The sequence below is a fragment of the Psammomys obesus genome, unplaced genomic scaffold (assembly GCF_907164565.1).
Source record: "Psammomys obesus unplaced genomic scaffold, mPsaObe1.curated_primary_1811, whole genome shotgun sequence".
Classification (NCBI taxonomy): domain Eukaryota; kingdom Metazoa; phylum Chordata; class Mammalia; order Rodentia; family Muridae; genus Psammomys; species Psammomys obesus.
The window spans coordinates 625516-641469 of record NW_026596117.1 but is presented as its reverse complement, the minus strand read 5'-3'; the positions used below and the strand labels follow the sequence as shown (position 1 = coordinate 641469).

General features: G+C 37.2%; 1 protein-coding gene across 1 annotated transcript in view; it reads right to left on the bottom strand.

The window, feature by feature from the left end:
• Window positions 1–5304, bottom strand: part of LOC129692909 (transmembrane protease serine 11C) — a 48224-nt gene extending 42920 nt beyond the window's left edge. The window contains exon 1 of the mRNA XM_055629451.1: window positions 5249–5304. Within this exon, the coding sequence (XP_055485426.1) occupies window positions 5249–5304 (56 nt within the window). The remainder of the gene's footprint in view (window positions 1–5248) is intronic.
• Window positions 5305–15954: the final 10650 nt, after the last annotated feature.

Here is a 15954-nt window from a genome sequence, read left to right as displayed (position 1 = left end):
AGATGATGAGTTTGGAAACAGTGGAGATAGTGAATAAAGCATTGAGACTGCCGATTTTTTAGTACCCAGGATTGATAATGGTAATACTAAATCAATACTCTTATTCCTTCTAAAAGTATTGCAATTGTTTTACTCTGCTAGGCACTACTGTAGGAACCTCTGTCCCTATGGAGTTTACAAAGCACAGAGTAGTGCTACTACATAGGACAAAAATAAATCAGTAAGTGCAATGTATAACTGGCTACAAGATATTAAGTGCTATAGGAAAAGCAGGACTGGGAAAGATCAGAAATATGGGCACTTGTATTCCCTGTAGGAGTGATAAACTGCTATTAAGTACAGTGGTCAGCGTGGACCACGAAGGTAAAGAGATAGCATAGTTACAGATAAAAGAGTTATGCATACTGACATCTGGAAAATTCCAGACAAAGAGAATGACTCAAGGAAGGTCCAGCGTAAGGAGAAGCTTGGCATGCTACAGAGTGTGGCTGTACAAGGATGAGGGGAGAGTAATGGAAAAGCAAGCTTGAGAGGCATTAAGTCCTAGATTTCTTGAGCCTCATGATGATGACGTTGGTTTTTCACTGAGCAGCTTTAAGCGGAGGATTGTGATGACTTGGCCTAACATCTTAATGGGACACCTTTGGATGCTGTGCAGAGTGAACTACAGAAGACAAGTAGAAGGAGAGGGACAGGACAGAAAATATTACAATGAATGAAACAGACAATGGTGTTGGCTGAGAGCAGGGTAATAAAGGTGGAGGAAAGAGGTTCTATTCTGTATAGACTGTAACTATAAAGCTGACAGAGATGTCCTGATGAAAAAATGGGTTCTAACAGAGGAATTGTGGATGATTTCTAGGTGTTTAGCTGGAATACTTAAAAGATGGCATTGTCATCATATAAGAAGAATAGGCTTTTCTGCAGCAGTATTGTTAGGGATGTTCAGCAGGTGTTCCCATGACAACACAATGTGAAATTTGGAATAGGAGTATGGGCTACTCATATTAACTTGTTATCCCTGAGTATGCATATTAAAGTCTGGCAGTGGATGAAAATACCAACGGAGTAACTGTATGTAGAGAAAAAAAAATCAAGATATTATTACCTGAGTACATTTTTGTTAGAATGTGTGTATGTGTGTGTGTGTGTGTGTGTGTGTGTGTGTGTGTGTGAGAGAGAGAGAGAGAGAGAGAGAGAGAGAGAGAGAGAGAGAGAGAAGACCTAGTAGGGAATGGATGCCAGAGGAGACAACAGGGATGAGCAAGCCAGGCAAAGTGGCTGCTGGAGGCCAATGGAGGTGAACCAAGGACGAGGAACAGTCAAAGCTGTGCTAGAAGGTAGCTCAGATAGAATAGAGAATAAGGATGGTAGTCACAGATGAGCATCATAAAAGGTGATCTTGACAGAAGGCTTTAGAGATAACATGGTTAGAGAGTTTGAAAGAGAATGGAATTAGTGGAAATAGAGACCTGGCCATTGATCTTATCTTCCAAGAGTTAGCTGAAAAGAAGAACAAAAAAGGCCCAAAATCTAGGTGAAGAAATAGAATAATGACTTGAAAAAACTTCAATACACCTCCTCCCCCCCAAAAAAAGACTAGTTGGACTAATGGCCACATTCCTACCTTAAAACTTTAGAACTATTAGCATTTCACAATAATATTTACTTCATGTTTTTATGTAGTGTTTTTTAAGTAGTTACAATGAACTCATGATATCATCCTAGTTAATTTATGTTCTATCTAAAAATTAAGATTACTTTTTCTGTGAACATTGATACACCTAATGAAACTACCATTAATTTCTTTTTTTTAAAACTTTTTCTTTTTCTTTTTAGTTACAATTTGTTAACTCTGTGTCCCAGCTGTATCCCGCTCCCTCATTCCCTACCCCTCCCCAACTCCCTCCTTGGTCTCCTCCCTGCCCCTTTCCAAGTCCACTGTGTTAGGCCACAGAGGAGGACTTTGCAGCCAGCCCTGAAGATACCTGATAAAACAGGGTCAAATGAAAGGGGAGGAGGTCCTCCCCTAACATTAATTTCTTAATATCCATTAATACCACGTTCACATTTAAACTTGTCTTCAAAATGTCTTTTATCGGGACACGGCTGGGGTACATAGTTAATAAAATGTAACTGATAAGAAAAAAATAAAATACGAAAAAAAAACTATTCAAAGAAAAAAAAAACAAAAAAACAAAATGTGTTTTACATATGTTTGCTGGAGCCAAAATGAAATCAAAATTTCTACATTGCATTTGGTTTTTGTGTGTTTCAACTTTTTAAAACTGATGTAGTTTTCAAATTCTACTTTTTCTTTCTGGCATTGCTCTGCTGTAGTTTTTGATCAAATTATTTTACAGAATGCTCTTCTTAGATATGTTTCTGTATTTTTAAAAGTTTTCAGATCAATGTTTTATTTTGAAGTAATTGTAGACTTTTATAAGAACTATATAGTTCTTATTTCTTATAAGCAACTATAAGAAATAATCTCAATTCCTTGTACCCTCTAAATAGTTACCTTTGATGGTGATTTATACTATAATATCAGAGCCTGGACATTGATTCATATTCACAGAGCCAAGAGACTGAGCATTTTTATCATCAGAGGCTCTGCATGTTGCCTTTTAACTATTTAATCTACTTATCTCATTTCCCCACCTTCCTTAACTCCCGACAGCCACTATTCTATTTTCCCTTCCTATGTAAATTTTAGGCATTAAGTACATCTTGGAAACAATAGATGGATAGTATAGGAGAATACGCAAAATTTTAATTTATTCATTTTTAAAAATCTGTGTTTATGAGGTGGGGCGTAGATGCCTGTTTTTGTGTTTATGGCCGTCTCAAACCAGTGCTGTGTGCCTTTCCTTTCTCTTTCTCCACCTTTTAATAAGCAAATCTGAAATTATTTTAATGACATACAAGCTTAAAAACCTTACAGGTTAGGGAGAACCCTGGTTCCCTAGGATAGGATCCCACAGTTATGGACACGTGTAATGTTTCTCCACAAAACCCAGCAGGTCAGCCAGTTCAAAGCTACAGCCTCAGAAAGCCAAGCGTCTCTTCAGTCAGTTCCACCACAGTCAGGGAGCCATTCGTCCACCCTGGAGCTTCTAATCCAGTCAGACCACCCAAATCTTCCTGCCTTTGCCTCTTCTACACTGCTTATAGGCACTGTGCCCCCACGCTTGGGTTTTTAAGTGGGGGCTACAGCTCTCAACTCTGGTATTCGTGCTTGCACATCAAATATCACCTAATGAGTCCTCCCCTGTCCATTAAAAGCTATTATAAGAAACTGTCTTATAATTTGCAAATTGGGAAACAATTTTATTTTTATTATATTTATGTTTTAGCACTATAAAATGCTATTTTATTTTGACATACACAGATGTAGAATACGTGTCTCTAGAAATTAAATGAAGACTGTCTAATTCCCATATTTGTTAACCATTTTACATTTTTCCTCTTTAAATGTAATGTGAAAGAACTGTTAAAAAAAATAACTTGTTCTGTGTGGCCTGCATTGCTATCAGCTTGCAGGACTGCCATGACAAGTTTCACAGACTAGATATGGTCAGTGCGGAAAGTTGTGTTCTTGCTTATGGTGGTTGGAAACCTGAAAATAAGATTCTGGCAGGTTCACACACTCCTGAGACTATGATGGTGGGTATTCCCCCTGTGACTTCACACCATTCTTTTGTTCCCATATCTTGATTCCTTCACTTATGAGCACAGTCATACTGTGTTATATTGTACCCAATAACCTCAACCTTAATCACGCCATTTAATTTTCCCCTAAAATATTCATTCTCTGAGAGATCAGGGGCTAGAATATTTTTCTTTTCATTAGAACATTCTTATAAACAACGTCAGACATGTGAATTCTGCTCCCCCAAATTCTTATTACTAGATGGAATGTTTGAAAAACAAATTGTGAAACACTAAACAAATTGAGTCTTGGTAAGGAGTTGAGGTAAAGAACAGAAAAAGTTGGTTTGATTTTAACAACACATGCCAATTTTACACATGTGATTTACTAACGAAGTGTGTATTAGAATCATTCAGGTGTAATAATAATATTAGTGATTCAAAGGATTATTCATAAAGGGCATACAGGGATTTCCAACTGTGGCCTGGGCCTAAAATTATTAATTTTTTGTGAGATAACTAGCTCAGGTAAAATTTATGGAGTATAAGAAGGTGATCAAGTTGATCTGAAGGAGATAAAAGACACTACTTAGGGCCTGAGAATTTTATAGGTTTGGGTAAGTGAATAAAATAATAAAAAGTAACTTAATTTTATGGAAAACATTTCATTATTTCACTAACAGTTAAAAAAAGCTAAATAATAATGTGAACGTGAAAAGTTGCATTATGAAAACTGTTTACGGAGGTGTTGCAACATCCCAACATGCTGGTCACCCAGAATCTAGGTTTTATCCACACTTGTGTCAATTTTTAAAATATAGTAGTTCCCAATGAGTCTATCAATGTTTGCATTTTGTGATAGTTCTGGAAAAACTAGGGTGTATGTAAACACTTTACTTTCTGTTAATCAGATTAGCTTAAAAATTAAAATGTAAATGTAAAAATTCTGGTCCACCTGTCTCCTACATAAGGTCAGCACATTTCCTTGGCTTCCAGGCCAATTACTAGCTAATGTATCATTGCTAATGTCAGGAATCAAAATCTTCCCTTTGGTTTTGCCTTTGCTTCCAAACTAAGTGTTAAATCATGCCACTAAAATTACAGAGTAGTGAAGCCCTGTGCTGTTCCAACAATATTAAAAACAAGACTTCGGCTTTGTTTTACCACTTCCAAGTGTGAGAATAGCTCAGTAAATAAAACAGTAAACATAACTACATCTCCATCACCTCACACCACTAGAAACACAGGCACATATTTAATATATTTCTGTTTAGTGTCCTTTCTTTACTCATAGTGAAGCTTAAAGATATCCCCACCTCAAATCTCTAAGTTTCAGCAGTTACCCAAGAACACCGTGTTAATAACTGAAAGTTTAGAGTAAACTCTAATGGAAAAAACTTTTCCATTATAAGCATTATAACAATTTCCCCTTTGTTTTGACTATATTTGCTGCATTTCCATAAAAGGTGGAAGTAACTACTCATTTTTAAGAACTTTAAATGCAGGTTAAGTATATAAGCAGTTAACCCTCTCAGCAGTACCTTGCTGAGCCATGGTCAAACCTCCTGTTGGCCCTCTCCCCCGCCCTCACACACACCTGTTCTGCAATGAAGTCCATGGCTCCTCGCTCCGCCGAGGCTGTCCCCTTGCCATCTTCCCCTTGAGTGCTGCGTGGCACAGTCATCCTCCACCTATTTAGCTTACAAGATTCTGTGGCTTTCATGTGTTTTATGATAATGGCATAATGATAATACTTAGCACTTACACAACTTTTCATCTTCAAAGTGCTTTCCAAACATTTACTAATTAATTTTAAAACATTAGTAAACCGTGAGCCAATTCATAAATAATAAATAATCATATCACCTCAGTTGGGGGCAAAATTGAAAATTAGGTTGTGGTGACTAAGGAAGTAGCTGGACTGACTGGCCTGAGAGAGTGGGTTTGTGTGTCCAGCATCAAAAGACAGCAGTTTTCTCCTTACTGCTTACTTAGACTTCACTTCCAAAACTTCTGGCGATTTCTTGTTGGTTCCTCTGTGAACAGCCAATGGCTCTTGAAGCTCTAACCTTCCATTAGGATCTGAATGTTTTCCAACCCATAACTCTCTTGCAACCATGTATCATCCCTATATGAATTCCCTTCTGAAATTTTTACTGCCACTTTAATTTAGAGCTCTTTAAAGAATGTTTGATACTCTGAAACTTACAGGGTGCTGAGTTTTAATTAAAAGATATATGGGTTTAACCAGCAATTTTCCACGTTATGGATAGCAATCTGGCTTTTTGTAGCCAATTTTGATATCGGTGCAGAGGCAAGATAGGACACATCTTAACGTTCAATTATGTGGAAGAAAATTGAATTTGCTAGAGGCCAAGGGACACAGTAAGGGTATAAGGAAGAGTTTAGTTTTTATGCTGAAGGAGAAAAGGTTTCCTTGTTTATTAGTCTTTTCTATTTCTTTCTTTCTCCTTAGGCAGGGTCTCACTATACAGTGTTGGCAAGCCCTGAACTGCAAATCCTCACAAGTACTGTGATTACAGGGTGTTCCACTCACACCAGACAACAGTCATTTTAAAAGACGCTCAGCTCCGTGATATCTGTGCTGGTCTTCTTCCCAAAACATGTTATGGGAATGATAATCAGAGATATCATGAAACTCTAGGCTGGCTCTTTGATCATTTCCCCTGTGGAGTGCAACCACTCTCACTTATGTCCTTTTTGTCCATCACTCACAGCCAAAATAGGCTTCTCCAAAAGGCAGACACCTGCACTAGTCTGTGGGTATAAGCAAATATTTAGAAAGCAGTTTTATGCTATGTCCATTTAACAGAAATATAGAGAAATGTAGAAAATCCTAGAGAAATTTAACAGAAACATGAAACTGAGCAATGCCATGACTTTAAGGTACTAATATCAATAGAGAATGAGAATAGGTACTAAGCCTTGAAGATGAGATCATCATCACATTATCACTCCCATCATATAGGGGCTAGGGAGAGCATATCTATTAACCACATTTATTTGTTTGTTTTTTTGTTTGTTTGTTTGTACATATGTACGTGTGTGTGTGAGTGCAGGTATGCCATGGATACTTGGAGGTTAATGGACAGCTTACAGGAGCCAGTTTTCTTCTTCCATCATTTAAATATTCGGAATATGTCAAGTCATCAGGCTTGGTCGCAAGTGCTTTTGCCTGCTGGGCCATCTAGTATGATAATTATTGAATTAAATAAATTGGAGTAAGTGATTATTATATTGGAAACTCACCTTAGGAAATGAGAATTGGATTTTTATGTGAATATTTCTGTTGATACCAACAATTACTTTTATAAAAGGCACAAGGCTATAGTCTCAAAACCTGATTTCAGACTGTAAGTTCACTCTACGATCTTAGACGTGTTATTTGGCTTTTCTGAACTTCATGTGATTATTTTTCAAGATATAATATTAACAACAATACTTCTCCCAGATTTATTATGTGGGAGGTCTGCTGCATAAGCAACTTTTAAAATTATCATTGTTATTATATTTATTAATGTTGAGTGAAAATCTTGTATCTGCATGAAAACTTCACCTGTCAATAATAATTGTGAGGGCCTATAGTTTAGGCAGAAAATAGGAGGTGGGACATCCATCAGGCAAAAAGAACTCCAGGATATAGCCAGATGTAGAAAATTCCCTGGCAAGACGTGAGGAGGACAGATGCATGGTACCTTAGTAGAGGTAACCAGCCATGTGGCAGAATGTAGATTAGTATTAACAGGTTATTGAGTGATGAGCTATTCAGAGAAGAGCCTAGCTATATGACCTAGGTATTTGTAAAATTATTTTGAGTCTTTTTTTTAATTTTTCTTATTAATTACATTTTGTTAATTCTGTATTCCGCTCCCTCACTCCCTCCCTCATCTCCTCTTTGCCCCTTTCCAAGTCCACTGATAGGAGAAGACCTCCTCCCCTTTCATCTGTTATTTTGAGTCTTATGAGTCATTATTCTGGGAGCCTGGGGCTGGAATAAAAAACATGTGTTCTTCTGCATACTGATACCCCATGTGGAACACTATGTGTAGAATGATTATTAATGTGAATATGTGAATATAAAATTAGTATGGTGGCATTTTATCTTTAGGCAGATATTTACCCAAATAATGACACAGGTAGAATGTGATTTTTTTTAATTATCCTAGAACACAATATTGAGCAATTATTACTCCATACTAAACCTCCAAACTAGTCTAGTTTCATCCCAGCCAAAACTCCATCATCCTTGCTTAGCTTCTAATTTTCTTCTCCTGATGCTGCCTGTACCTCTCCTCATGGCTTTGTGTCTGTTCCTTCTCTCATTCTCCCTCAACCCCTTGATGGACCCAAATATCCCACCGTATTTTCTCTAACATTCAGTATTGGCTGGCCAGAGTTTTATCAGTAAGGTAAAGAACAAATAATGAGCATATTTACACAAATTGAGACAGGAGATACTCAGAATAAACATAACAATGCTATTCTAGATTGAAACCAGATAGTTGGATAGAGAAATCATCATCTGAATATTATAAGAGTACTATACACCATGCACAATACATCATGCTGACAATCATTGAGTTTATTTGATTTCTTTGCGATATTTTTAGCATAGACAGTCATAAAATAGTCTCTTAAAATTGCATTTCATATAACACATAGGTCTTGTTAAGTTGTATTTCAATCTAGAATTCATAGTACCCCAAATGTATTCAGTGACCTACTTATCATTCAAAAATGGACTGTTTGAGGGTAAGGAAATATCTCAGTGGATAAAGTGTTTGCACAGCAAGGATGACGACTGGAGTTCATATTGCCAGAACCTACCAAAGGCTTGGCAGGCATGGCAGTTGTCCATAATCCCAGTACTGGGAAGGCAGAGTCAAGGATCCCCAAAGATAGATATACTAGACAGATTGACAGGCTCTGAGGTCATCAAGAAACTATGTCTCAATAAATGATGTGAAGAATGATTTAAGAAGACACCCAATATTAATACAAGCCCCTCACAAAACAAGTGTTCTCCTGCACCAACACACGTGCTCACCCACATGTAATCAAACTCCCATGCACACTCTCTGTACATATGTACACACATTTTTAAAATAGTTTATTGTTCAAGCTCTACATGCTTGTGTAGCTCTGATTTTCTCTTACAATTGATTTCTACTTTTTTTCTTATCATTTGATAAGTTAAGGTATATTACTTTGGCAGTTTTACCTATGCCCTAAAATGTATTCTATTTCAGAGAAAGTTGCACAAACAGATGAGAAGAGGAATGTGCTATAGATGCCTCATAAATGTTTTTTTTTTTAATATGGTGCAATTTAGTTCTGCAGTTTCTTTTTTGGACATTTTGTCTGGTTGATTGATAAATTGATACCAATGGGCACTAAAGTTATCCACCCTTGATACATTTGCACATACTCGTTTTTTCGTGTTTGTTGTATTAAATTATGTGCATCAACATTCAGTTCATGTGTTGCTCCAGTTGTGGTGTGGTCTTGATGGGCTCTTCTTTTTATTAATATCTAGTGATTTTTTTCTATCTCTTCTAATTTTGGCTTGATAACTACATTGTCATACATAAGGATGGATGCTCCTATCCTTTCATGTTCAGTATCTGTTTGTCTTTACTAGTGAGGTAGATTTTTTTTAAGATTTGTTTATTTGTGTATATAAGCAGTCTATTTGTATGTATGCCTGCATGACAAAAGAGAGCATCAGATAGAAGAGAGTATCACATCCCATTATAGATGGTTGTGAGCTGCTATGTAGTTGCTGGGAATTGATGTAAAGACCTTTGGACAAGCAGCCAGAGCCATCTTTCCAGCCTGAGGTAAATTTCTTGAAGGTCATACACTTTTGGATTTTGAGTTTTAATCCAGAAATACAGTCAGCCTCTTGTCTTTTTTTATTATTTATTACAATTTAATAATTTTGTATCTCAGCTGTGTGCCCACCCTCATCTTATCCCAGTCTCACCCTCCTCCCTTCCCCCCCATGATCCTCCCCTAGTCCACTGATAGGGGAGGTTCTCCTCCTATACTATCTCACCCTAGCCTAACAGGTCTCATCAGGGTTGGCTGTATCCTTTTCCTCTGTGGAATGGCAAGGCTGCCCCCACAGAGAGAGATGATAAGAGAGCAGACCACCGAGTTTATGTCAAAGTCAGCCCCTGCTCCCCTTACTAGCGAACCCACATGGAGACTGAGCTTCCTTTGGGCTACATCTGAACAGGGGTTCTAGGTCCTCTCCATGTATGGTCCTTGGTTGATTCATCAGTCTTTGCAGGCCCCACTGGGCCCAGTTTTTTGGCTCTGTTGGTCTCCTTTTTCTGTAAGATTCCCTGTAGTCTGCCCAAAGTTTGGCTATGAGTCTCAACATCTGCTTCAATACTCTACTGGATAGATTCTTTCAGAGGCCCTCTGTGGAAGGCTCCTGTCCTGTTTCCTATCTTCTCCTGCTTCCAATGTTTATCCTGTTTGCCCTTCTGAATAAGTATTGAGCATCTTCCCTAGGATCCTTCTTGTTGTTTAGCTTCTTTAGGAATATAGCTTTTAGTATGCTTATCCTATATTATATGTCTTATATCCACATATAAGTGAGTATATCCCATGTGTGTCTTTCTGCTTCTGGGATACCTCACTCAGGATGATCTTTTCTAGTTCCATACTTTTGCCTGCAAATTTCATGATTTTCTTGTTTTTTAATCGCTGAGTAGTATTCCATTGTGAAAACTTACCACAATTTCTGTATCCATTCTTACGTTGAGGGACATTTAAGTTGTTTCCAGATTCTGCTTATTTCAAATAACGCTGCTATGAACATGGTTGTGTAAATGTCCTTGTTGTATGGTATGTATCCTTTGGATATATATTTCTAGGAGTGGTATAGCTGGATCTTGAGGTAGCACTATTCCTAATTGTCTGAGAAAGCACCTGATTGATTTCCAAAGTGGTTGTACAGTTTACATTTCCTCCAGCAATGGGCAAGGGTTCCCTTTTCTCCATATCCTCTCATGTTAGAAGAAAAAGTGGGGAATAGCCTTGAATTGTTTTGTAATTGGAAAATTAGACCATTTATATTTTTAGTTAAGCTATTTATATACAGAGAGGTTTGGTGATACCTGTAATTTGTTAATTTTTCTATTGGTTTAGATTGTGTTTGTTATTTTATTTCTCCCCACTCATATTGGGGTTCTGACTCGGTTGTATGTGATTGAATCTTTCCTATCCTTTTTTACCTATTCCTTTCATTAAATCCACTATTTCCTGTCTTCTCATGACTGACTCTCTTTGTCCTGTTTCCTTTAAGAAAGTTCCAGCTCCTTGCCTTCTCCTACTTCCAATGTCTATCCTGTTTGCCCTTCTGAATGAGGATTAAGCATCTTCCCTAGGGTCCTCCTTTTGTTTAGCTTCTTTAGCACTATAGATTTTAGTATGTTTATCCTATATTATATGGCTAATGTCCACATATAAGTGAGTATATAACATATGTGTCTTTCTGCTTCTGAGTTACCTTACTCAGGATGATGTTTTCTAGTTCCCACCATTTACCTGCAAATTTCATAATTTCCTTGTTTTTAATTGTTGCGTAGTACTCCATTTGTGTAAATGTACCACACTTTCTGTATCCATTCCTTCGTTAAGGGACATCTAGGTTGTTTCTAGATTCTGGCTATTTCAAATAAAGCTGCTATGAACATAGTTGAGCAAATGTCTTTATTGAATGGTGGGGCATCAAGACTCTACCCACCACGGAATCGAAGAAGGTACTGAAACACATAGACAAACTTTGGGCAGAGCGCTGGAATCCTTATGAAGAAGAGGGAGATAGAAAGACCTGGAGGGGACAGGAATGCCACCAGAGAACAATAGAGCCAAAAAAACTGGGCCTGCAGAGACCAATACTCCAACCATGGACCATGCTTTGAGAGGACCTAGACTCTCTGTACAAAGGAAATCCATTGCCTGCTTAGTTTCCAAGTGGGGTCCCTAGTAAGGGGTACAAAGACAGCAGGTAATTACCTCCCCCCTGGGGCGTGCAGGCTTGCCAGGCCACAGAGGAAGTTGATGCATCCAGCCTTGATGAGACTTGATAAGCTAAGGTCAGATAGAAGCAGAGGAGGTCCTCCCTTATCAGTGTACTAGTGGAAGGGCATAGGGGAAGAAGAGGGAAGGGGCTGCAGCAGGGATATAAAGTAAATAAATTATAATAAATAAATAAATAACACTAAATTTTAAAAAAGAAAAAAAGAGAAACTTCCAGCAAGCTTGTGTAAGACCATGAATTGTTCTAGTTTGTGCTTATTTATAAAAGTCTTTACCTTTCCACTGATCTTAATAGTTACCATTATTGGATATAGTAACATTGATTGGCACTTAAGTTTTTTCAAGATTTCAAATACGTCATTCTGATTTTTCTGTTTTTAACATTTTAGTGTAAATTATATGATTGGAAGTAAGTTAAGTTACTCCTCCCAGCTCCTTCTCACTTCCCCTTCCGTCCAGATCTACACACTTTCTGTTTATTAGAAAACAAACAGGCATCTGAGGAAGAAAAATAAAATAAAATGCAATAAGATAAAACACAAACAAACAAATTGGAATAGGATAAAAAGACCAAGTGAGAAAAAGAGCCAACAACAACAACAACAACAACAAAAAAGCACAGAAACACACATTCATCTCCAAAAACAGGAAATGCCATAAAAACACAAAACCAGAAGCCATAATGTATATACAAGGACCTGTTAAGTTAAAAAAGAATATTAACATTATGAGACAAAGATGCTCCAAACATGCTGTTGGCTGCTATCATGTTTGCCATCTACTGTTGTTCATGGGGCCTACCCTTAAGAGTTTTGTTTTTCCGGTAAACTCTTTAGAAGAAAACTGAAATTTCATTTGCAATAGGCTATCAGTTGGAGATAACTTCTGGATTAGGGATGGGGACATGTGTTCATTTCTCCTTTCAGCTCTAGATCCCCATCTAGGGCAGACCTTTGCAGGCCCTGTGCTGCCAGTCTCTCTGAGTTCATGTAATTGCCACAGTCTCTCTTAGTTCATGTATTTGCCAAACCTGTTTGTGTAGAAGGCCTTGATTCCCTGGTGTCCTCAGTCCACTCTAGCTCTTAAGCTCTTCCTGCCTCTTCTACAGAATTCCTTGACCCCTTCAGGTAACGATTCGATGGAGACATCCCTTTTAGGGCTGAGTGTTACAAGTTCTCTCTCTCTCTGCACATTGTCTCTGTATTTGTTCCCATCTGCTGTAGGAGGAAGTTTCTCTGATGATGGCTGAGCCAGGCACTGATCTATGAGTATGACAGAATATCATTAGGAGTTATTTCATTGCTATGTTCCCTTAGCAGAACAGCAGTATATAGTCTTTCCCTGGATCCCCAGGCTATCTATTCTCAGTTTCTTGGCCATCCAAGCAGTATGGGGAATGGGTTCCATCTCAGATAGATACTGATTTGTTACTCCCACAAGATTTGTACCACTTAATCATAATTCTGATTGGTTTAATTTCATAAATGATTTTTTTTGTTTTGTGATTGTCTATTAGATTAAACATGCAAATATATAAATGCCCCCAATATTTAACAATTATCTTTTTCTTGTAGAGATACTCCTAAAACTATTTACTTATTTTTGGTAGCCTTTTCGATTGGGATAAGATCTTGGAAATTCTTGGAAATATTCATCCAGCTTTTATCCAACAATCTTTCATGAAAACACACTTTATCCTTCAAGAGAGCTGCCCCTTCATTGAAGTAAACCACTAAAACTAAGAAATGTTTTTTTTTTCTTTAGAGGATTAGTCAAACTAGCTGTGTAGCAACAGCACAGATTTAACTTGTGTGTATCTGTGTGTGTGTGATATTCCTGTGTATGTTTGGGTACACATGCAAATGTGTGTGCAGGCATGTGGAGGCCTTGGTATTGATCCTAAAGAAACATCCATATTGGTGTTTTGGGGACAGGATGCCTCACTGGGACCCATGGTTCACCAATTCAGTTAGGCTGATCAGTGAGACTCAGGGAGTCACCTACCTCTGCCTCTTCAGTGCTAGGTTTGCAAACACATACTCTGTACTCATTTTTTTACATGGAATTTTGGGATTCAACACAGACCCCCATGAAGATACAACTGATGCTTATTCACTGTGTTATTTCCCTAGCTCTTAATTTATTTTTGAGTCTCTGTAGACAAATGAAGAATAATCTATGTAGGGTTCTGAATCATTTCATGTTCAGAAAATGAGTAAAACATATGAGGAAAAAGCTAATAGTGAAGGTCCTGTTTAAGATATAGATTCATATTCTGCAATGCTGCCAGTTTCCTGTTGCCAGTCCAGAGGGTGATTTCCAGGGTTTGTGACATATTAATGCTTTAGAAGATTTATCTTTCATTTTATTATAAAATAAGTATATTTTATACCTTTTCTAAGGTCTTCCCCATTATTTTATTATTTTTAAAATAAATGTGCTGCTCTTTTTTTTTACTAATCATATTCTAAAATCTGTACGTTTTTATTACCTGAGGGTCTTAAGAGCAACACTCATTTGCCTTTGTTTCATTTCTTCCTCAGAGAGAACACAGAAACAGAAGTAGTGAGTGAGCACAGAAACAGAAGTAGGGGTTAATATATTTATTAAATGAATAAGCTACACTATAAAATTGAGATTTATACCAAGTCCCACTTGTAGTCAATTGTTTTTCTTATATTTCTTAGATGTTTTATCTTTTCATTAGTCATGCTCACCATTTTAACCCTTGTTTGAATATCAAATACTCACTTCTTATTGTTAAAATTGACTAATATGCATCATTGTATATCTTACACTGGATTTTCTTAGCATTAATGAATTCTGCAACTCAGTTATGATCCTGAGAAATTTCTTTAAGAATTCAATATGAATTTTTAAGATCTGCAAGAATTTATAAATTACCATGCCCCTGTAAATGTTCACATTTAATTTCGTGAAGTTGCTAGGTCTCTGTAAAGTGGAATCTATTGGTAACAAAAAGAAGGAGAAAAGGGGTGAGTGAGAGAGAAAGAGAAAGAGGAAAAGAGAGTGGAAAGGAGGGAGGGAGGCAAAGAGAGAAAGGAGCTTTTTTAACCAGCCTGCACATGCCCCCTTGGTTTTAAAATATCTCTGTAAAAAGTACATATTTTAGTAAAGGATATTTTAGCATTTTAATGCATTTGTTCTATTTTCTGCAAAATAAGTGTTATCTTAGAAGTAGCATCTAACATAGGAATAAACACAAGCATGTCTGTTATGTGATGACAAATGTGCACTCACATACAAATAACACGTATGCTCACGTACAGACACCCTCCCCGTGAGGTTTTCTCTAAATAACCAGTTTAATGCTGTCTTCACAGGATGTACCAAGGGAGTGTCAAGCTGGCTGGACGCAGCCTCAGTTATAGGGCTTGATTATAGGTGGCAGAACCTATGGAGCTTTTAGAGTCAGGCTGGAAGTTCTCTTATTAGACAACCAATTAAAATAAATTGTTTTGTATCATCCTTCAGCAATCATAGCTTCCATAAATAATTAGGCAGAAAAGATTATAAAAAGTTTATTTGAAATAAAATGTGCCAAAGATTTTCCAAGAGTCATTTACATTTTCAAATCCTTTTCTGTCAAAGGAATTTGCTTTAATTCAGTTTTCATTATTTTATCTTAGTGCGAAAAGTTGTCATTGTGGCGTCTTAAACGTCTTTCATCGCCAGGTATAAGGAGTTAGCTTTACAGGGAAGCCATGACACACAGGTGATCATACCCAACCAAGCTTTAGCTACACTGAGAGCCCATAAAAACTTGGACCATTTGTGCTGTAGGTTATATTGATTGCTGTGGCAATAGATTTTAATTGAGTCTATTTAATTTGTCCTTTTTGGTGATAGTGGCCGTGTGTGTGTATGTATGTGTGTGTGAATGTGTGTGAAAAAAGAGAGGCAGACAGAAAGAGAATCATATAGAAGAGAGACACACAAAGACAGAGAGCAAAGACATAGAGAGAATATGAATCTGAGATCCTTCTGTCTCCAGATGTATTGATATTAATGTTTAGTCTTTTATTTTTTTGCAAACCAGCTCTTTTCCTCTTTTCCATCATTAACTTTTAATGTATTATTCAAGTATAGCAACTGAGCTTTGTGTTACTCTAAATACATAATGCTCGCAGTAGAAAGTTGGTAAGTTTCTAATGAGTCGTGAGATTGCAAAGGTAGATGAGAAGACTGTGTGGATTCATCAGCTCA